The sequence below is a fragment of the Neofelis nebulosa genome, chromosome 4, assembly GCF_028018385.1.
Source record: "Neofelis nebulosa isolate mNeoNeb1 chromosome 4, mNeoNeb1.pri, whole genome shotgun sequence".
Taxonomy (NCBI): Eukaryota; Metazoa; Chordata; class Mammalia; order Carnivora; family Felidae; genus Neofelis; species Neofelis nebulosa.
The window spans coordinates 46,811,737-46,834,559 of NC_080785.1; the positions used below are offsets into that span (position 1 = coordinate 46,811,737).

General features: G+C 39.6%; 1 protein-coding gene across 3 annotated transcripts in view; it reads right to left on the reverse strand.

Moving 5' to 3' along the window:
* ITPRID1 (ITPR interacting domain containing 1) overlaps positions 1–22,823 on the reverse strand; it is a 109,353-nt gene that overhangs the window by 69,933 nt on the left and 16,597 nt on the right. For 2 of the 3 annotated variants that reach the window (XM_058724673.1, XM_058724671.1), the window contains exons 1-5: positions 21,042–21,298; positions 20,864–20,909; positions 8,886–9,067; positions 7,231–7,279; positions 6,857–6,900 (exon numbers count right to left, since the gene is read on the reverse strand). In XM_058724673.1, coding sequence (XP_058580656.1) covers positions 6,857–6,900; positions 7,231–7,279; positions 8,886–9,045 — 253 coding nt within the window. In that variant the 5' untranslated portion in view covers positions 9,046–9,067; positions 20,864–20,909; positions 21,042–21,298. Of the gene's footprint in view, positions 1–6,856; positions 6,901–7,230; positions 7,280–8,885; positions 9,068–20,863; positions 20,910–21,041; positions 21,299–22,823 lie in introns of those variants that run through there. The other variant, XM_058724672.1, reaches the window with a different exon arrangement.

A 22,823-nucleotide genomic window follows, 5' to 3' on the forward strand; every position in this document is an offset into this window, starting at 1 on the left:
TGGAAGAGAATTAAAGCAAGAAAAAGAGTTCTCTGCTCTACTCAATACGTCCCATTGCATGGGTGAAACGCCGGTTCTGATTCCCTTTTAGATACTTGAGTCTCCAGCCACCCTCCCTACTGTTAGGTGGACTTCTGCCATCTGAAGCAGCAGACATGCACTTAACCCTGCAAAATGTATTACTGGAGAAGATGTAGTGAGATATGCAGAAGGCACTAATTAGCACCTTTATTGGCTTAGAAAGCATTTTTTATTTTGGTTTTCCTAAGCATTTCTGACTGATTCATGGAAGACATTTGGTTCTTTGGAATATCGTCCAATAGACTAATCAAATTACATTTTCACAGGGCTCTAAAATAATAGCATTCTGCAGCTTTCTGTGTATTTAACTCCTGCATGCCCAAGACACTTGGTAGAGGCAGTCAGCGGGGTTGAGTTGTCTCAGTTTGCAAATAATCGCAGTCTATATGCTTACAAAATAAAAGGTTCTTCTTTCTCCCTGACATTCATGCTCAAAAACCTTAAAGCCAACTGTAATGCTTTGCTCTTCCTCACCCACGTATCTGCTTCTTCTCTGGATGCAGTTGACTCCCCCTCTCCATTCCACTGCTGACACACAGCCCACACCCTCATGACATCACCCCGAGTTCATGAGTTCACAACAGCGTCTTCCCAAAGGGGGCAGGATAAACACTGGAATTTGTCATTTCTCTTCTCAGAAATCATGCATAACTCACTAGTGTAGAGATAGCACGTTTGTAATACGTGGACTTCAATTCCCCAGCACTGTACCTGTGGCAGCCATCACTAACTATTCGTGACCCAAGATACGGTCCCCAAATCCTACTCAATACAGACCCCAATTACAACTACCTCTCCTTTGGAACCTGAGATGATCTTAACACATCAAGTGTGATTCCTTCTTTCTGGATTTTAAGGCATTTATAACCTGATAACACCTTTTTTACCAGAAAAAATTTCCACCTTTGCTCCCCAGCATGAAACCATTTCTCTAATCTGACCACCTTTTCTATGTTTTCCTGCACACATTTGGTTTTCTTTTCATTCCGTGCCTTTGTTCAAGCTCCTTGAACCAAGTGGCATTGTCTTCCTTTGCCTCTTTGTTTTCTTCAAAAACATATTGCTCTTTGACTAGCCCAAGTCTCTCTTCCTTGAAAATTTCCCAATATGACTCACATCAGCTTCATTATGGACCAGTTTTACTAAGATCTTTTGTTGACTAGCTTTGGGGAAATCAGATGTGTTAGAGATAATTCCTACCTCAGTGGGATTTACAATTTTGTCAGTGAGTCCTCTCCCTAATAATTTGAGGCAGCACCAAGTGCTATACGGGCAGAACCCTTCATGGATGTGACCGGTGTTCAGACAAAAAATTGAGTCTTTTAATGCAGATGTCAGGAAGGGCCTTATAGAGAATACAGGACCTGAATCAGGACTCAAAAGAAGGGCAAGAGGAGAACAGAACAGGAAAGATTTTAGGACAGGAGGAATTAGATGAAGAAAGATAAAGAATTAGGATGGCAATGAGAGGGGCTGAGACGAGAGGGTCTTGTGAAAAGCTGGCCCAGGTTGTTTTCAGATTGCAATGGTCCTGGGAAGTCAGAGTGATATAAGTAAGAGCAGGAGCCATGCATGCTACATCTTTGCATTCTCCCCTAACTCAGTTCTTTGCTCTAAGTGCTTTTGTTTGATAAGCATTAGGGAGTATCTATTATGTTTAACTGGATTTACATTGACCTCATCTTATAGACCACAGGCTTTAGAATTTGATTCTGTAAGTTCTTATTTAATGAGTTCCTTCCGGAAAGGTGTAAGTTTATGCTTCAAAGATTTCTCTGGGGATTGGAGAAGTATCTAAATATTAAAAGGACAAATGAATTAACCACCCATCAAGTAATCGATGGTTCCAAGCAGATCTTTGACAAAAACTGTTTCTTTGCTGTAGGAGTTGGTTCTGGTTTTTTTTCATTTTTTCTTTTTCCCTCGCAGTTATTCTTGGCTGTGTTGGTAAACAAGTGTACATTATATAATGTGGCACACGCATCGGTGTAGGTGTCTGTCCCCACAGGATAACGCCAATGCACTCTAACAGGGTGACGGTGCTGATGTCTAATTTGTTCTTCAGTGGTGGGAATGGGTTTACCAGAAACTAGCTCCTCTCCCCAGGCTTTCTTATACACAGTTTTAATATGGAATCTGGGATTAAGAATGAGTCAGAAACCTGAGAAGAGAGACCTTAACAGTCATAACCATGTTTCTTTAGCACCCCAACTGACCCCAAAGAGGTTCTGAATGTCCTATTGTATTTGTGGCTATAAGAAGGCAGGCCCATAGATCCTCACTGAGGGCAAACTGAGAATCAAACTTGTGTTTGTGTGCGCAGTTGGTGACCACAAAGAGGGGTTGATCTTCACCATCGGTGGAGGTTCTCAGACAGAAAAAAGACAAAAAAAATTGAAGGATTTCCATAAGGGTGTTCCCTGTAAGTTATCCATGTGCCTTGAGCAGACAATGCTCTGGAGATACTTAAAAAGAAGACTGCCAGACCCCTTAGCTAAAATGCCCAAATATTTGTCAGAAGACAGGGCAGACAGTGAGAGGCCATTCTTCGTGAAGTGCTTTAATGAGACTTGGGAGGCAAGGAGCCAGCCTATCTTCATGTGGCTTTCCAGAGGAATTATTTGATGTGTCTTTTTTACTTTAAGATCCAGATATGGTTATTTTACATTTCCGTAGATACTCGCTTGACTTCAAAAATTAGTTTTACTCTAAGACTTTTAAATTCTGGAGGACTGTGTTGTGGCTCTGAAGGCTGATGCACAAAAGCCAGAAGACCTGAAGAGAGAAGTTAATGTTGGTGACATTAGCCATGATGCTCACACTTTGATTTTTCTGGCAAGGACATTGATGCAGGGCTTTCCTCCCAGGGGTTTCCATGCATACCACATATAGTAACAGTAAATCGAACCAGTCCTCTGGAGAGGCAACATGGCTACAGAGTTAGACAGATCCAAATTCAAATCTTGACCCTCCTGTCTACTGACTGGGCTACCTTGGGCAAGTTACTTAACCTTTCTGAGTCTCATTTTCTTTCTTGCAAAAGTTAGTAATGGTAATATTTACCTCGGAAGATGGTTGGGGAAAATGAGATAGCTTATGTAAAGTACCTAGCTGTGTGGCCTTCACATGTATTCATTTCTTTCCCCTCCCGGTTCTACTGATAAAGAGACGGAAGTGCCAAGGGCTAATGGCTTTACCTGGCGTAATGGTGTTCAACATGATGTGAAATGGGCCAGTCAGATTCCAGTTTAATAAAAATGAGACTTTGGGTAGACAAAGAGCAGCAGGAAAGCCCAAGAGTCACCGTAAGAGGACAACACCCCATCTTGGTCATCTCAAAATTCAGAAGGAATTCAGCAATAGGTCCACTGAAGCCTTATGCCATCCCCTGTCCCATTTTATTTGGGGCTCAGTTTGAGACCTAGAGGCCCACCTGACTTCTCTGGGAGTCACTGGGTCACCTATAAGATGAGCAGGCAGGGGCGCCTGGGTGGTGCAGTCGGTTAAGCGTCCGACTTCAGCCAGGTCACGATCTCGCGGTCCATGAGTTCGAGCCCCGCGTCAGGCTCTGGGCTGATGGCTCGGAGCCTGGAGCCTGTTTCCGATTCTGTGTCTCCCTCTCTATCTGCCCCTCCCCCGTTCATGCTCTGTCTTTCTCTGTCCCAAAAATAAATCAAAAACGTTGAAAAAAAAAATTAAAAAAAAAAAAAAAAGATGAGCAGGCACTTGAATCTTATTCCTACTTCAAAGTATAAAAGCCTCAGGGGTGACCAATGAAGGAAACAGCCTTAAAATAAATTCTACTTGTAGTGAGTTGAATTTAATTTCCGTATCTGATCTCTCATTTTAGAATGTGTTCTTTATTTGGAAATAGGATTTTTGTAGATACAATTAGTAAAGATGAGGTCATACTGGATTAGGGTGGGTCCTAAGTGCAATGACTAATGTCCTTAAAAAAAGAGAAAAGAAGACCCACAGGGAAAAGTGGCCATGCAGATATGGAGGCAGAGAATGGAAAGGATGTCACCACAAGCCAAGAAATGTCAAGGATTTCTGGGAGTCACCTAAAGTTAGGAAGGGGCAAGGGAGGATTCCTCTCTTGAACCTTTAGAGAGAGAATGACCTTGGCTGACACACCTTGATTTCAGACTTCAGCCTTTAGAACTTTGAGACAATAAATTTCTGTCTGAGGCTGTCAGGTGTGTGGTAATTTGTTAGAGCTGCCCCAGGAACTAATGCACCACTCTGCATCATACTAGGATTGCATGAGGGCTTTTTATCTATCTATCTATCTATCTATCTATCTATCTATCTATCTATCTATCATCTACCTATCATCTATCTATCTATCTACCTATTTATTTTTTATTTATTTATTTTTAATGGTTTATCTATTTTTGAGAGAGAGAGAGAGAGCACGCGCAGGGGAGAGGCAGAGAGAGAGGGAGACAGAAGATCCAAAGCAGGCTCTGTGCTGACAGCAGAGAGTTCAATGCGAGACTTGTACTCACGAACCAGGAGACCATGACCTGAGCAGAAGTCAGACACTTAACCCACCGAGTCGCCCAGGTGCCATAGGATTGCATGAGTTTTTATGGGATTTTGCCTCTAGTAGGGATTACTCTTCTCCCCTTTCAGTTTCTTGTCACCTTGCCACAGATTTTCTCCCTGCCACCCTCACCACGACCTTCACATGACCAGATTCTGATACCGTTTGTTTCCACATTTTTCAGTATGACTCTTGGCTTCCCTAAACTCCACGTTTATTGGTCTCATCATGGCTAAACCAGCCCACGGAGGGCTGATAGGATGCTGGACTTAATGCTCCTTTGCCCTCTTGTAACCAGCTGTGATCACCTTGTGGCCCAAATTCCTCACCTGCAAAGCTCAGATGAACACCAGCCTTGTTTCCACACAGGTGACTGAGTTTAAAATATGATAGATCATAAAGGGCTTTATAAAAATGAAGGCTCAATTAAACTTGTAATAAGCCCTTCCACTATTATTAAAAACCTCACTGAAGATAAAGGACTTGGCAAATGGGAACTGTGTGTTTCTGATCGCTATCCCTTCTTTCCTCCAGCTCTGCACCTCCTGTATGTGCCTTTACAGTTCATTGACTTGATTCAGAGGTGGAAGGGCCATGGTTGTCTTTAATTTCTAGGAAGTGAAGCTTTTTTTTTAAGGTTTTTTTTTCTTAATGTTTTTATTTATTTTTGAGACAGAGAGAGACAGAGCATGAGCAGGGAAGGGGCAGAGAGAGAGGGAGACACAGAAACGGAAGCAGGCTCCAGGCTCTGAGCCATCAGCACAGAGCCCGATGCCGGGCTCGAACTCACAGACTGTGAGATCATGACCTGAGCCGAAGTCGGACGCTCAACCGACTGAGCCACCCAGGCGCCCCAGTGAAGCTTTTAATAAAACAGTTACTGGCAACTCCAGAGTGGGTTCCAGGCCTCCCACCATGACCCGGGTAAGATGAAACATCAGTGATATCTGACATCTCATGCTGGGTATAGTTCTTAAGTTCTTGCCTTTTCTTGATTCTGCACTATTGTAAACAGATACTTAAATTCGGTTTATTGGCAAACATCTTCAGAGATTTTGGGATCATGGAACTTTTATATTAAAAAAAAAAATAAAGCAGCTTGGAAAAGGAGGAAATTTCAATGATATACCTAGCTATTGTTACTGTATTATTTTGTTTTTATTAAGTAAAAAAGTCCCAAATTTAAACTGGTTTGTAACCAATGGTCAATCTTAACTGAAGATGTCAGTGGAGGAAATGAAATAATGAAAACCAGTCAAGTAAGTAACCATTGAACTAATAGTTTCCCCCTCTAATCATTAAACTCCTAATTTATGTCATTTTTTTACATACATTATTTATGGCACTTTGCCAATTTTAAAACACACTTTTTTTCACATTTTAACATCTATGAAATCAGAAAGTATCTTGTAGTCAGTGTTGCCTTTCATTTATAATTGCCAGGGCTTGTTTTCTATTCCTATCTGAGCAGCACTTAAAATGTGAGTGCATTTTATTTATTTTTTTTAAGATTTTATTTTTAAGTAATCTCCACACCCAACATGGAGTTCAAACTCCCAACCCTGAGATCAAGCATCGCGTGCTCCACAGACTAACAGTCAGTTGGTGAGTGCATTTTATGATTGTATTTCTATGAAATACATTATTTCATTTAGAGAATACGGAAACTGTGAGATCTGCAATTAATTTTGTTTTCTTTTTATAATGTTCTTATCACGTCAATGTAACAGGTGTGATATATGTTCTGCAGCAGAAATACATACTTGCACTGTTTGCTGTAGAATTCAATATTGTTCTTTTTGAGAACAAGTGCATCATTAGAAAGAGAGGATATAACTTAGAGACTGAAGAAGAGAAAGAAACTAGATTTAAACATAGAAGTACAATACAGCATGAGGAAAAGTTAAAGCAATTGCATTTCCATAATTATATCCTTACAAAATGTCTTCATAGGACCCAGTGAGTATTCTGGTAGAGTCTGAGCTAATGATGTGGCAAGAGTCCTGGTTTGCAGCCCCCAACCTGCTGCTGCTGGGTAACCCCCTATCCTTTCTGAGCCTCAGATTTATATATCAAACAAAGCAATTGAGCTGGGTGGTTTTTGAGATCTGTTCCATTTCTAGTAAGCTCCGATAATCTCATTTTAAGAAGATTTATTCACACAGACATTTTAATAAATCTACTCAGGTCCACAAAGCTTAACTGCTTCTGGTTCTCTTGTCTTACCAGTGTGGTCGATGTCTTGCTGAAAGTTTTCATTTACGGAGACCCTATAAAGAAACAAAAATATTGCGAGTCAAACTATGTGCACAACTCAATTATACTAAATTGCAATTTAATTAAACAGATGAGAGTAAATGCAGAGCTAGGCTTTATTATGGGAGGGCTTTTTAAAACCAATCAACAGCCAGGAACTGGAACAGTATTCTATTGTGTACTTTAAAATTGATAATATAACTTTTGTAATAATGGAGCCATCCTTCATGCACCCAGTTAAAATGAAAATCCCTACCTGTCACACCTTGCCCCAGCAGAGCTACCCACACTGTTTGCAAGGATCTTTGGAAGAGAAATGTGTAAGGGCACGAAGAAACACTTACAAGAATCCAGAGTCCAGCCACTGCTGAATACTTGCTTGTTTGGTATCTTCTACAGAAGAGAAAGAAACAGAGCAATGAAAGCACACCAGGTAAAATAATGCTACCTGTTACCCAGCCACCACCCATAGCTCTATTTCCTACATATTCAATCACAAGTTTCTATAAGCATATTCATTCATTTTCCCAAGGCAAAACTTCCTGCTTTCCATAATCAGCCTTTCCTGAGAACAAAGTATATAGACTTGCCAAATGACTGATTTGAAGAAATAAGAAAGAAGAAAAGAAGGAAAGGAAAGGAAAGGAAAGGAAAGGAAAGGAAAGGAAAGGAAAGAAGGAAGGAAGGAAGGAAAGAAAGAAAGAAAGAAAGAAAGAAAGAAAGAAAGAAAGAAAGAAGGAAAGAAGGAAGGAAGGAAAGAAGGAAGGAAGGAAGGAAGGAAGGAAGGAAGGAAGGAAGGAAAGAAGGAAAGAAGGAAGGAAGGAAAGAAGGAAGGAAGGAAGGAAGGAAGGAAGGAAGGAAAGAAGGAAGGAAGGAAAGAAGGAAGGAAGGAAGGAAGGAAAGAAGGAAGGAAGGAAGGAAGGAAGGAAGGAAGGAAGGAAGGAAGGAAGGAAGGAAGGAAAGAAGGAAGGCAAAGGAAAAGGAAAAGGAAAGGAAATGTGAAAAGGAAGAAAAACAAATCACCAAAGTGCAAGAGATGTTAGAATAATTTTTAAATTACCTGGTGTGAACATGAAGGGTGATTAAGCATACCAGACTTTTGTCTTTTTCCTGTCATATATAGATCACCATGGACCCTCTCCTTATTGAATCACATTTACTGAGGAGGCTAGCCAGTGATGTTGATTTGCAAGGAGTTCTCTGCCAGGTTCTAAACCAAATTTGCATTCATTCCAGGGCTATAGTGCACTACAGTCTCAGGATTGCCAAAGGCACCCTGTGTTAAAAAGCCACGGGCCTTTTAAGGTGGATCTTTGTCACTGGCTTAACAAATAGTTAACAGGCAAAAAGGAGAGGGTAGAAAAGCAGCATTTCTCGGTAAATATTTCTTTCCTTTCTGGTCGGCTACAGGCTACTCTGGGCTGATTTTCTTTGACTTTGTCCCACCAAACTGTGAAGTACCTGACTTACCCACTCACAAGGTGTCAGGTGGGCATGGAAGATGCTTATTTTTAAATTTAGGGATTCCAGAGAGGTAGAGTGAATGAAGTGGTGGGCAAGGAAGAAAAGTCATCAAACAGCAACATCACTGTGGAGGGAGAAGTGTTTTCCTACTTATTACTCTTTAAACTATTAAAATTATTAGGGATGCTTCGTGTAAGACCCGGCATATAAGAGCCTTTCAATAAAATGTCTGGTGTTCTGAAGGAAGCCTCATGTCTCTGGCATGGACTCCAAGTCCATGGGGGACTTGGGATGAGAAGACTTCAGAGTGGAAAGGGAACAGTTGGTCTATTTCCATCAAGAAGGTGTGTGTTTTGAATGTCTGTGGGGAAAGTCAGAAGTGCCCGTTTCATAGATGCTTCTGGCATCCCACCAGGAACACTGGTATCTTCAAAGCCAAGCATTTGTTCCAAATCATTTGCCCCCAGCCAAGTCCCCACATCCCTTACCACCCACAGCAGGATGTTTTCATATAGCCCTGAGGGCCTGTTCTCACCCAGCAGGGGGATGGTGAGACCCTGGCTTTCCTCCTCAGAGCCAGGTGGCAGCTGCTGATCTAGGCGAGCCCATGCCCTCTTGGTGGACCTCAGGATCTCTCTCCTGCTCTTTTCTTGGCCTCCTGGGGAGTTGCTGGATCCATGTGACCTCTCTGCCATTGTAAGGAAGTAGTTCGGCAAACTAAAACATGCAGACAAACAAATCAGATGCAATGAGTCAGCTTTCGGGCTTGGTTCAGTGAGAAGGAGAAGCCAGAGTGCTCATACCACCAACATTTACAATCTTCCAGAGCCTGGCTCACCCACCAGAGCTGAGTTCCCTGTCCCAATGCAGAGAAGTGGTTGCCTCTTAAGTGGAGAGGCCACAGGAGGCTGGGACTAATGTGACTTCACCGGTCACCAGGCCACATCCACCCTCTGGTGGATCCAATCAGATGGACAGCGATGTGGATGCAAAGAAACTGTGGACTGGAGGGCACATCAGCCAGGAAGGAAGTTTAAAAGTATTGATTACATAATAAATACCCTTCCAATTTATCCAACAGTTACATCTATAAAAATATTTTTAGAGACTCAAAATGTAAAAAATAAGGGCTTTGGCAACAGATCAACCTGGATGAGTCTCATCTCTGCAACTTATTGGGTGGACTTGGGTAAATTATGTAATCTTTCTACATTCTCTTATTTTTTAATTGGGTGTAAATTGTACTGAGTTATAATAACTGTTGACTTCAGTGGAGTACTTATCATGTGCTAGACTCTATGCTGCATTCCATACATCTATTATTTAATTAAATTGCCAACCAAGGAGGCAATCTAATTGTCACAATTTTATAGCAGATTGAAGAGCAGAGAAAGGTGTTGTGTATCTAAAGTTGCACACCTAAAGCCACAAAACAACCAACACTCAAACCCAGGCACCAGACTCCAAGCATATTCCCATAATTATTAAACCATACCATCTACCCTCTAGGATGATTGGGACAATTAGAATATTAGTAAGTATATTATGTATATGGCACAAGAAATACTGATTGTCTTTGTTATCTCACTTAACCTTTATTAACATCATTATGAGAGTTGCAGAGTAAGAGGTGGACACAGAGGCTTATAGCAGCTGAGTGAGTTGTTAAAACCCCCAGATTATCAGCACATTAAGAACAAGGGCCTGCCTCTTACTTGTTGACATGTCTACAGTATTTGACTATATTCCCAGCACATAGTAGGTGCTAAATAAATACATATAAAACTAAAGTGGCAAAGCTAGAATTCCAAAGCACTTTCTGACTAACTTCTTTCCATGACATCTACTTGAATTTGCACAGTGTATTAGCCAAGTTTAGAGAAATGACCAAATAGTCAAATTTCTCTTTCAGCAGGACCCCTTGCATCCTTAAACTCATGCATAATCACCAACCATATGCTATAAACCATTGTTTCTAATCAGTGTTTTATCAAGGCAAAGTCATTCAAATTTACTGAAAACATTTGAATATTTTCATTTAAGTACATAGGTGAACATTGTTGGTGCAACTAGCAGTAAGAGTTTCCTTGCATGCTTTGTACATTAAAATTCTAGAATCCAGTCGAAGTATAAATATACATTTATTGTTGCAATAGTAAATTACTGCAAAAATTAATGACAATTGTGATGACTATTAATTTTATGCATAAAAAAACAATTACTAAGAAATTTCAATTATTTAAAAATTATAACAAGGAGTGGACAGTTAAAATTTATATTTACGGGGAGCCTTTTAGTCAGCCAACCTCAGAAAGTTAACCTTTAGAATATCCTCTGGGAGCAAATAAATGTTAATAAAACTTTTGATGCTAACACAAGTCAAAAATAATACAGATAAGATTATATTTCTTTTTAAAAATGTTTTTAAATGTTTTATTTTATTTTTTGAGAGACAGAGAGAGACAGAGCATGAGCAGGGGAGGGGCAGAGAGAGAGAGGGAGACACAGAATCCAAAGCAGGCTCCAGGCTCTGAGCTGTCAGCACACAGCGTGATGTAGGGCTCCAATTCACGGACAGCGAGATCATGACCTGAGCTGACGTTGGACACTCAACTGATTGAGCCACCCAGGCGCCCTGATATATATTTCTAAACTTTATAGGGTTATCTGGTATACTAGAATTTATAACACAAGACAAACCATAGGAATTGAATTTAATTTCTAGTTATTAATTTTACACAAGCTTTGGTACTTTTGAATTAAAAAAGTTCTCTTTGGCAATGCTGTGCATCTTGGGCATGTGAATTATTATCAGAGCATCAACTCTGACAATGCAGAATTTCACAAGGAGGGAAAATCTCCCAAATCACGCTCAACAAGATTCGTGAAATATCAGACTCAGTACGTGCTCAGGGTTTGAAGAAAAGAATAATGTATTATGGGAAAATAAGATACCCCAAAATAGTCTTGCTCGTCCACCCACCTCAGCTGACAGTGAGGTCCTATTTAGCACAAAGGACTCTGCTCTGTAGTAGGAGCAGGGCCTGTCAAGCAGCTCACAGTCCTCAAATTGCGGCTCCTGTGCTCCAGTGTCAAATTTTAACTTAGCTACCACTTTCCCAAATACAACCCTGTAAAAATCATCAAAATTTTCAATAGAAGTGCTGCTTTATTGGTATGTCTCAGACTTCCTCTCTAAAACGGCATGTTTGACCTCAGCCACCAGGCTCGCACAACCAGTGAGGGTATGCTGCCTTCCAGCTCAGCTGTCGTTGGCTTGAGAGCAGTAAAAAGCTTGCCAAGGAAAGTGGGAACCCTTGCTAAAGGCTGGGGTCAGGGACTGGTCTGTAAAGAACAACTCTTTTGTTCAGCCGTTTTTCATGGATGCTTTCTGATCAGTAAACAAATCTGCTTTGCATTCTCTGATGTTTGAATGACCCTCCTTTGGCATCCACGGACTTGACCCTGAGAGCAGTCCTTTGCAAAGGGACACAGATCGGGTGGTAGCCCTGAATTGCCCAGGGGACTGACAGAGCAGAAGTTGTAGGATGTGGTCTCTGCTGATTCCTCTGGTTAACTCTTTTTTTTTTTTTTTTTTAATTTTTTAACGTTTATTTATTTTTGAGACAGAGAGAGACAGAGCATGAACGGGGGAGGGTCAGAGAGAAGGAGACACAGAATCTGAAGCAGGCTCCAGGCTCTTAGCTGTCAGCACAGAGCCCGACGCGGGGCTCGAACTCACGGACCGCAAGATCACGACCTGAGCTGAAGTCGGCCGCTTAACCGACTGAGCCACCCAGGTGCCTCCTCTGGTTAACTCTTTATCCCAAGGACCATTTGGATCCAAATTCTTGCTGATGCTGGCTTGGCCCAAAATGAATCTTCATCATAGATTATGTTGTTTCCTGTGCCCGAGGGTCCCTTTCCTGTCTTCAGATCCTTTCTATTCCAATTACTATGTTATTAATCCTTATGTGTATAAAGAACTTCCATTAATGTGGGAAATTTCTCATATTATGTTTAATTTTAAAAAGATGATGCAAGGGGCGCCTGGGTGGCTCAGTCGGTTAAGTGTCCGACTTCAGCTCAGGTCACGATCTCATACTCCGTGAGTTCGAGCCTGCGTCGGGCTCTGGGCTGATGGCTCAGAGCCTGGAGCCTGCTTCGGATTCTGTGTCTCCCTCTCTCTCTGACCCTCCCCCGTTCATGCTCTGTCTCAAAAATAAATAAAAAGATGATGCAAAATAATATACACACCGGAAACTCAATTTTGTAAAAACAAAACAAAACAACAAAGTATATTGAAAAGACAAAGAGTAATGTACTAAAATATTATCAAGCTTTCAAAATTTTTAAAAAGACCAAAATGAAAAAAAATGGTGTTGTGACATTAATTTTCCATGACATTTTCTTCCTTGAGCAAATGCAACCATACCTGCTCCTTTTCACTGTGAGGACTTCAGCCCACAGTGAAATCATAGAATTTGATACTCATACTTAAAGCAGTGACAGTGGTTACATTCTTGCCCTCTGGGGTTATTTAATTTTTTGCACCTCTGTGCAAACAGGTTATCTTGCCAAACAGGTTATTCATACTGGAGAATAGGGACTGTGCTTTATTTATCTCTGTGTTCCGTACAGATCCCAGCACAGAACTCTGCCCAGGGTAAAGAATCTGTAACTGCAAGTTGATTGCTTGGTTATTTGGGAAAGGAACACCAGCTGGTTTAGCCAGTATTCTTGGTTCTTATGTGGTTAAAAGAACAAGTGCTTTCAGGTCAGATAACTCCAGATTTTAATCTCAGCTCTGTTGCTTTTCTGACATCTCCTTAGGGAAATTTTCAAACATCTCTGATAATCTATTTCTTCATCTCTGTAATGAGTATGAAATAACCACTTCATATGGCTGTTGGAAAAAATTAATGAAAAATGTGTATAAAACAATCAATACCCACATTGGTCAGGTTTTTTGTTTTGTTTTGTTTTTTGTTTTTTTGTTTTGTTTCATTTTCCTTCTCTATGTTGCCTCTCTAGGTCATTTTCATGTCGAGAACTGTCCAGTAAAAAAGAATCACCAATCAGTGTAACAGTTCAGTTGTTTTTCCATAGGAGATAAATTTGACACTCATAGTTTGCCTATAAGCTGTGTCATTTTGAGATTACTTAGTTTGAATAATTGAGAAGATACATTTGGAGAGTACGAGAATAAAATATTTCTGTGACCATGAGAATGCATGTTTATTTGAGAACAGAGACACATATCGGAGCTTGGAAATTCCTTCAACTATGATCTTAATTTCAAGGTTATAATTGCAGACTATAGTTCTAGCCTTGGCTCCACTTCTGAAGGAGCCCTGTGGTCAAGAAGAAAACGTCACACAGGGAAAAAATTCCACAGGAATTCGAAGTCTACAGGAATCTTACCATCTCTATGTCTCTTCTATGGATCCTCATCACCACAGCCTCTGTTCAAGCCTTTTGTGAGATCTCAATGATATCCAGGCTTGCCTGGCTCCCCTCCACCTTCCATATACAACGACTTCCCCAGCAGAAAAATTTAGGAGAAGTCTACATAGAACCGTATGCTCCAGGAAGACCTGCCCCTTTCTCAACTATGACTTCATACACAGAAGTTTAAAAAAGAAGCCTTCACAGCCCCTCATGCTCTCAAAAAAATAATTATCATGACCCTTGATACAACTCCCTTCCCTCTACAGACTAAGAAACCAGTCCTGGGAGGCTGCCACTTTAAGAGAACTGATTCAAACATCATATTCTAAGAGATCATAGGACTAATTTTATCATGCCTTAGAGCCTTGCTCATGTGACAGTGGACATTGCCTCATCTGGCCCAATCTCTCACCCTTCTCAGGTGCTCCCAACACCTGTGCCCTCTGGTATTCACAGACTGTCAACCACCAGATCCTCTTTATCCTAAGCTCCTCATCGAATGTCCCTTCATCTCCTTTTTCTAATTGAAACCTGAACACAGCTTACTTTGTCACTCTGAGCTGAGTTTTTTCTTTTTCACCCATTGAATCAGGACCCTAACCTTAGAGGTGATATCAATTTCCTCCATGTTCCTCATTGTTACTTTCAGATCTTATTTCCTCTGTCCTTTCAAGGCTACCAAACTAAGTTGTCATTAACACCCAGGACATATGGCCTCACTTACTGAAAATGGGATGGTATTTTTGTCATCCTCCTGAAAGATTTCATTGTCAATCTAGATGACCCGTCAACATCTGACTATTCAGTTCAGTTTTCTGCTGACTTTCAACACTCCTTTCTCTATTCAATTCCCGGGGTCATACTTCATCACTGTAAGTGAATATCCTCTAAACTCCCAATTTCAAACATCCCTTGTCACCTCTATTCTACTCATAGACGTTGCTTGGACACTGTTTTCCCTCCATACTGAATTGTTCCCTTTAGTTTACAACATGCTAAAATGTCTCTTATCTTAAAATGATCCTCCACTCATTGGTCATTGAATGACCCTTCAATCTCTCTCCAACTCCTACTCTAGTTTTCTAGATGATGATTCCCAAATTCACATTTCCAAATCTAGTCCAGATCCTTAGAATAGGGCCCCTGAGTTTCCAAATGGGCTATTCCCAATTACTTGATATCTTCACTTGGATACTGACATTTCTAAGTCACTATGTGCCACACTGAATTCTTTATTCTTTCCTTGACTTCTACTTGACCCCCTATATCCCTGGCTTTATTCCAGCGTCCCCAATATTAATAAATGGTGCCACTATTTAGGCAGTTGCTCTGGCCAAGAACTTATGAGTCTTCCTTAATTCCTTTATTCCTTTTACACCTCCTAACAGGTTACTTAGAAGAAAGTGAGAGAGGGGTCCTTAAAATATATCTCACACTGACCTCCTCTGCTTTTGTCAACCTTATTATGTGAATCAGAACTTGTAGTCTCATTTGGATCATAGCAAAAAGCTCCCATGTACAGCACCATCCATACCTCTCACTCTCTTTATAACCCACCCCAATCAGTACGCTAATGCTCAACTAACTGTCAGTTCTTATCATTTTAGAATTTTCAGCAGTTGGGCACTTCCTCTTAATGGAAACAATCTGTTGGAAACAATGCTTTTTAATAATACGCTCTCTCAGATTTCTTCCTATCTCACTCAAGGCTTTTTTCTCAAGATCTTTTGCTGGTTTTTCTAAGTTTTTAGTGTTCTATACCTCAGTTCTCAACTCCCTCTTATCTTTTTTTTAATCTACATGCTTTCCCTATGTGAGTGTGGCTTTAATTGTTCCCTGTAATCCGATAGTTTAATGTAAATCACTACTAAAGTATTTTCACATTTTATAAGTGTGTGTTGATTGAAAGTGGGACTTTTTTTTGTCATCCTCCCGGAAGATTTCATTGTCAATCTAGATGACCCATCAACACCTGACCATTCAGTTCAATAATCTGCCAACTTTCAACACTCCTTCTGTTTATCCCACTCTGGGATTTTCTTCAGGACAGAGCTCTTAGTTCTCATATCATAATTGTATGAAAAAGGTACTCGATATATGTTTGCTGAATAAATTACTGTTTAAATGAATGACAAAAAGGAATTGAGAAATATTGGTGCAAATTTGGTTATTAAACCATGAAGAAAAGTGTGATATTCAACAATTAAACAATTTATGAGAAGGTGCAACTTGCCAGGAACAGGTATACGATATCAGGGAACAATGCAATTTGAATTAGAAAAGTGATCAGATTATATATGTTAATATATATTCAACTGTATAAATATATATTCTACCTTCATTTTGAAGCGAAATTTTCTGGCTAGTCACTTGATGTCTGTCCACTTCCACTATTTCAACCAAAGCTATCTGAGTAAATACCTTCTGTTATCTTCTCTTATGTGCCTTCCAACAGCGTTAGCAGAGGAAAGATCTTAACTCATCACCAGGGAAACAAAAAGTAATTTATTTTAATTAATCAACAAATAGTTCATTGGTTGTATGACATTGGGCATGTGGTTTCAAGTTGTCTTGGAATGTAATTTCTTCTTGCATAATATGAGAGAATTGGATGTGATGAGATGATTCCATAAGATGGTTATTCTATTTCTGGCCTCCGCGTAGCCTATTGGTTGATGAGTGGAGCTCACATTTAAAACATATTTTAAAGTAATGTCCATCAAGACTATAAAAGGGCTGAGAATAAAACACCATTCCTATTACTTGGAAGACCACTCAAAAACTCAAACAACAAAGCCAAGCCAGGAATGCCCTTCTGCTCTTCCTCACTGTCCAAGTATCAAAGTCCCACAAATACATGTAAAGATTTCCAAGTGATTCAGTGAAGTAAAGGCAGATCTTAGAGAATAGAGTGTTCTGTCAATACTCTGCTAGGAGGAACAAGCAGTCTGTGATGACTTATTCTGTGGGTGGCTTCCTCCCACCATGAAATATGTGAAGGGTGCTCTCTCCTGACATTTAGGAGCAAGCTGGATTTAAAGACAAGGCAGTAGTGCCCAAGTTGGAACCCAAAGTCAGTTCTCTTAGACTTGGGGCTTTCATCTTTTGCTGGTGAAATAAGCAAAAGAGTACTAATATTATGGTCAATAACCACATATACAGCTTCTTAGAAACTTGAAGTGCTGGTAAAATTGAATCAACTGACTCATCTACTCCTAGCCCTGTTCCAATCCTTCTCCAACTTTAAAGAGATTTTTCTTTCTCAATGATTCTCTCTTGCCTCATTATTTCTACTCTTGTCTTCTCAACATTTGCCTTGCCTCGTCCTGGGAAGGGAGAATGAGAGGATGTGTGGGTGTCTCCCATTCCCACGCATCCCAATCCAGGTGCCTGCATGTACATTGTATTCCGGATACACAGAACTACTTGTGTTCAACATGCCCTCCTCTCTGATGCTACTGGCTACAGATCCCTCTGCGAGTGCTGCCTTTCTCTTTCCTGGATACCATTTTACTGAGCTCAAAGAGAACTCACTTTATAGCACTTTCTCCCCTTACCGCCCTCCACTCCCGTCCTAGCCTGCTCCTGGCATTCACAGAAACCTTTGTAACTCCTTATAGTGGCACTTTTCATGCTCAAGGAGTTTATTTGCACTTCTGCCTTTCCCACTCAACTAAGTGGACTCCTTGGCAATTCCTTGGCAAGGACCATGACTTATTTATTTTTATATCCATGGCCATGGATGATAATAGGTGATCAGCCATGACTGTTAACTGAATGAATGATTACTCTCACGCTGGACTCTGTCTTCGCTCTCAGGAGGTGGGAAGTGTGACTTACTCATCTTTATAGTTTCTGTCACATCAGGGATAGTACTGTGCGTACTATATATATATATATATATATATATATATATATAGTACGTATATACGTACTATATACGTACTGTACGTACTATATATGACTATATATATATAGTCGTACGCATGAACTATTAAGTAAATAAATGCAATAATATCATCTACTAATTCAATTCAATGAAATATTTTACTGTCTATTGTGTGCAAAGAAACTTGGAGGAGCTTACAGTTGATTACAAAATATAGTACTTATTAACTATATACTGTGAAGTAGGACATAAAACACATTTTAAGAGAAGTATAAAACAACTGTTCTCAAATATTGAAGGAGGAAAATGATCATTTAGGGGCATAACAAAGGTTTCTTGGAAAGGGAGGTATGGGCTCTGGCTCTTGAAGAAGGTTAATGGATAGGCAAACATTCCAGACAGGGGGATTAAAATGCATGTGAGCAATAATGGCATAAATTTCACCAAAGGGCTATTCAGCAGTGGATTTGTGACAATTAAACACATGCTCTTCAATGTTAGCTTACTGAAATCACAACTCATCTTACCTGATGGTGTGATGATTAATTTTATGTGTCTACATGACTCAGCCATGGGGTGCCCAGATATCTGGCTAATCCTAATTTCTGGGGATGTCTATGAGGGTGTTTCCAGAATAGATTAACACTTGAATTGGTAGCCTGAAGTAAAGCAGACTGTTTTCCCCAGTGTGGACGGGAATTATTTAATCTGCTAAGGGCCTAAATAGAACAAAAGTGTGTAAATAAAATTCCCCTTTTCTCTGGCTGATTGTTGAGCTGGAACATCAATCTCCTCGTGCTCTAGAACTCGGATTTACACAAGTGAATGCTCCCAGCTCTCAAGCTTCAGACTCAGCCTGTATCTACACCATCAGCTTTCCTGGGTCTCCAGCTTGCAGATGGCAGATCATGGAACCTCTAAGATTCCATAAGTGTGCGAGAGAGAGATAGGTAGATAGATATAGATTTCTCTATCTATAATTAAATGTATGTAATTATATTATGTATTATATAATTATATATACACACATATATGTATATATACATATACACACATATATACATATACACATATATGTATATATACACACATATATACATATACACATATATGTATATATACATACACACACATATATACATATACACATATATGTATATATACATATACACACATATGTATATACATATACACATATACGTATACATACATATACATATATATGTATACATATACGCATATGTATGTATGTATGTGTATGTATATATATGTATACATACACACACACACACACACACACACACACACACACACACACACACAATCTCATGTCTCTGGAGAACCTTGACCAATGCAGATGACTATTTTTCTTAACAATACTTTTCATTGGGCTCTATCACACCTTCCTTCTATATATCTTTCCTAATACCTTTAAAAAGTGACTGGTCAAGCCATTTTCTTTAAGATTTTCAGATGCACACACCTCAAGTTTAAAAACATGCTGTTATACAATACAAATTGCATCATATTTCAGTCCAATAGGAAACCATCATAATGGTTAAGTTCTTAACTACAATAAGAAAGTGTTGCATCTAAAAACACACAGAAATAGCTGGTAGTGAGGAGAAGAGATCAAATTTTAAGCCAGCTCCTGGGTCTAAATCTCCTTTCCTACCTGGATTATTCACAAAGGCAAATTCTAGCATGTACTTTACTCCTCTGACATCAAAGATATCATCATCCTTCCTTTCTCACTATGATCATAACCATAAAATCTCAGGGAATGTGGAGAAAGAAACAGATATTATTCCTTATAAGTGATTGTAAGAAACTATCCTGATGTCAGGATGATCTGGCTGGCCCAGATAAAAATCTACATAGGCAGAAATAGGTTATCCGTGTACTGTTGAAAAGATTTTTGCATTAAGGCAGGTAGACTTTGTATTATTTCTTAGAACTGTATGTGTGTTTCTAAATTTAAATTTTCTAAATTTAAAATTTAATGAAAAAAACCACAAAGCAAAACAAAAAAGAGAGCCCTAAATAATTCATCAAAATAAATTTCAATAGTGTTAAGGATTTAATATGAGAAAAATGAAACAAAAATAGTCCTAGAGGTGCCTGGGTGGCTTAGTTGGTTAAACATCAGATTCTTGATTTCAGCTCAGGTCATGATCTCATGGTTCATGAGATCAAGCTCTGCACTGGGCTCTGCACTGATGGCACAGAGCCTGCTTGGGATTCTCTCTCCCTCTCTCCCTCTCTCTCTCTTTCTCTCTCTCAAAATAAATAAATAAACTTAAAAAAGTAGTCCTAGAATAAAATATTGGTAAATATTTTTCTAATCTTGAGGTGGTAAACACCTGTGGAGAAATGACACCAAAGGCGAAGAAGGGAAATCATGATGGATTTAACCAGTTAAGAATTTAAAATTTCCTATTGCAAAGATAATAAAAATGTCAAAATGTTAAAAAAAAACTAAAAATTTTGGTGGAATATGTGAAATTAAAGGTTTTTATGTACTTACTATATGACATGCAATTATAAATCAATAAAAAAAGATACATAGAAGTAGCAGCAATGTAATCGGGTAATTAAAAAATAGGAAATCTAGAAATGGCTAAAAAATGTAAATGTAACATACAAGGAAGTGAAGGCTAAAAAGACAATAGGTTACCATGTTAGATTCTCAGAAATTCATTAGTGTGAGAACATCTAGAAGGTGGGAAATTAACACTCATCACTGTGGAAATATTAAATAGTCAAACCTCCTGGAGAGAAGTCAGGTAATATGTACCAATGTCTAAAATCTGCAGACATGTGGGAGATGGAGAAGCTATTCTTTAGAGTAGAATGCCAACAAATAATGATAGAAGGAATGGCAGAATTAGAAAATCATCTACTGAGCCACATTGCAGCAATAAACAATCAGTGAAAATGACACACAAGTCCCAATAGCTACAAAAGGAAGGAAAATATAATCTCTACATCTCATCTCAGGAACATTACTTGAAATGGTATTCAAACTTAGGGGAAATAAACCAAGAATCTTGAGTCTAGAGCATTCCCATCCCTTGTGTTTTTGACCTTTGCATGTTAATGGAGGCCACCCAGGCAGTCATGGGAGTGCTGAAATCATCTAGGCCAGGATCCATGACAATTAGATTGCTTACCTTACTGCTAATAGTCTTTCTTCCTGGGAAGCACCCGGTCACATAGCTGCAGGTAAAGAAGATTCAGAACATGCCACAGCTGCCCTTCCATTCCAACGGAGAGAGAATGAGAACAGAGGACTAATACCCTTCCCCCACAGGCGAGAAACAAACCAACAAATTATAAGAATTACTATACCAGAGGAAAGGAATTTCAGCAGAGAAGTGGCCCTTGTAGCTTGCTGTAGTTGTTCTCAGAAAGTGTTTTTATTTGGACACCTTCCTGTCTCCTTGAGCATCACAGCTGCTAACACTAAAAAAGTCCTTGTGACCACAGAACTGTGACCAGGTTTCTATCTGCTCCTATTTCGAAGTTAGACACAGAAAGCCAGGATAGTCTGCTTGCCAAAATCTACAGTCAAATTGGGGATAAAGATACATGGTGATTCTCTCTACCCTTGCCTCCAAGAAAGCAGTTAGAAAGTAGTTAGAAATGGCAGAAGTTTTTAGTAACAAATTCTGGACTAAGGGGAGGAGTGTGGGAAATGAATACAATGGGTCCAGTTGTGTTTTTATTTCTATGAACCCTCTGGCTATTCCTTTAATGCCCTTGACTGTTGGCAGTAGCATCAGGTCTGAATGCAGGGCTGGAAAGTACTTTGCTGAGGAAGTAAAGCAAACTTGTCTTCATTTGGTTACCATGGTTATGGTGCTATGTGTTACCAACCCAACAATTTGCATTGCAAACCATCACTGCAAATGAGGACAGTAGAACTTGATATTCCAGGTGGAGAGATTCAATTCCCAGGAAGTTCTATTAGAAAGTTCAGAGGAAACAAAACATATACACACATATTCCCAAACCCATAAAGAAGGGGCCCAAATTGTCAGGGCTAATAGTTTTACTTTCCAAGGGATTTCAGTATCGATGAAGTATTTTCATTGAAAGATCAGACAGTTCCATTTCAGAAAGGTAAATAAGCACATTATCATCCTCATTTAAAAAAATTAAATTTCATGGTCACATTTACTACGGATCCTTACAAAGGATACAATGCTAAAACACAACCTAACAATTATTCTATTCTTGAGTCATGCATGCCAACAATTGTCTTCATTTTGATAAACTGCATTATCAGAGTTTAGAATTATAGAAAAGACCATGTGCATTTCAAATGATATTTAACTTCAAAAAAACAGGAACCCCAGTATACAAAAGGGAAGGACTAAGGTTGTTTTAGCCTTAGTCTCTCTCTCTCTCTCTCTCTCTCTCTCTCTCTCTCTCTCTCTCTCTCTCTCTATCACACACACACACACACACACACACCCCTAGGGAGTTCTCTGCAAACCTCCTAGTGTCTGTGAGCAAGATTTCAATAGCCCTATATAAACTGGCCCTGAACCTATCCCTGGAGATGTCTCTTGTTTCTTAGGATTTCTCTCACTTCTTCACCACCAATGTCTGAAATCTCTACTCTCAGGAGTCCAAGTATGTCTCAAGGCTAGGGGTAACACCACATCCTTCTCCTCCTGTGGCATCCGTTGCCCACTTACCCTTGAGAAGACCAGGATCTCTGCACCACCCATTAGGATATGATGGTCTTGGACAAAGGTTAATTGATAAAATAAACTTTACTCAAAATATCATGTCCAGAACTAGACTTAGAAAATGAAGTCCTTGGGGCGCCTGGGTGGCGCAGTCGGTTAAGCGTCCGACTTCAGCCAGGTCACGATCTCGCGGTCCGTGAGTTCGAGCCCCGCATCAGGCTCTGGGCTGATGGCTCGGAGCCTGGAGCCTGTTTCTGATTCTGTGTCTCCCTCTCTCTCTGCCCCTCCCCTGTTCATGCTCTGTCTCTCTCTGTCCCAAAAATAAATAAAAAACGTTGAAAAAAAAATTTTTTAAAAAAAAAGAAAATGAAGTCCTTTATTTTAACAGTTTTTATCTCAGATGATTTTTTAAAGTGATTTTTTTAAAATAAAA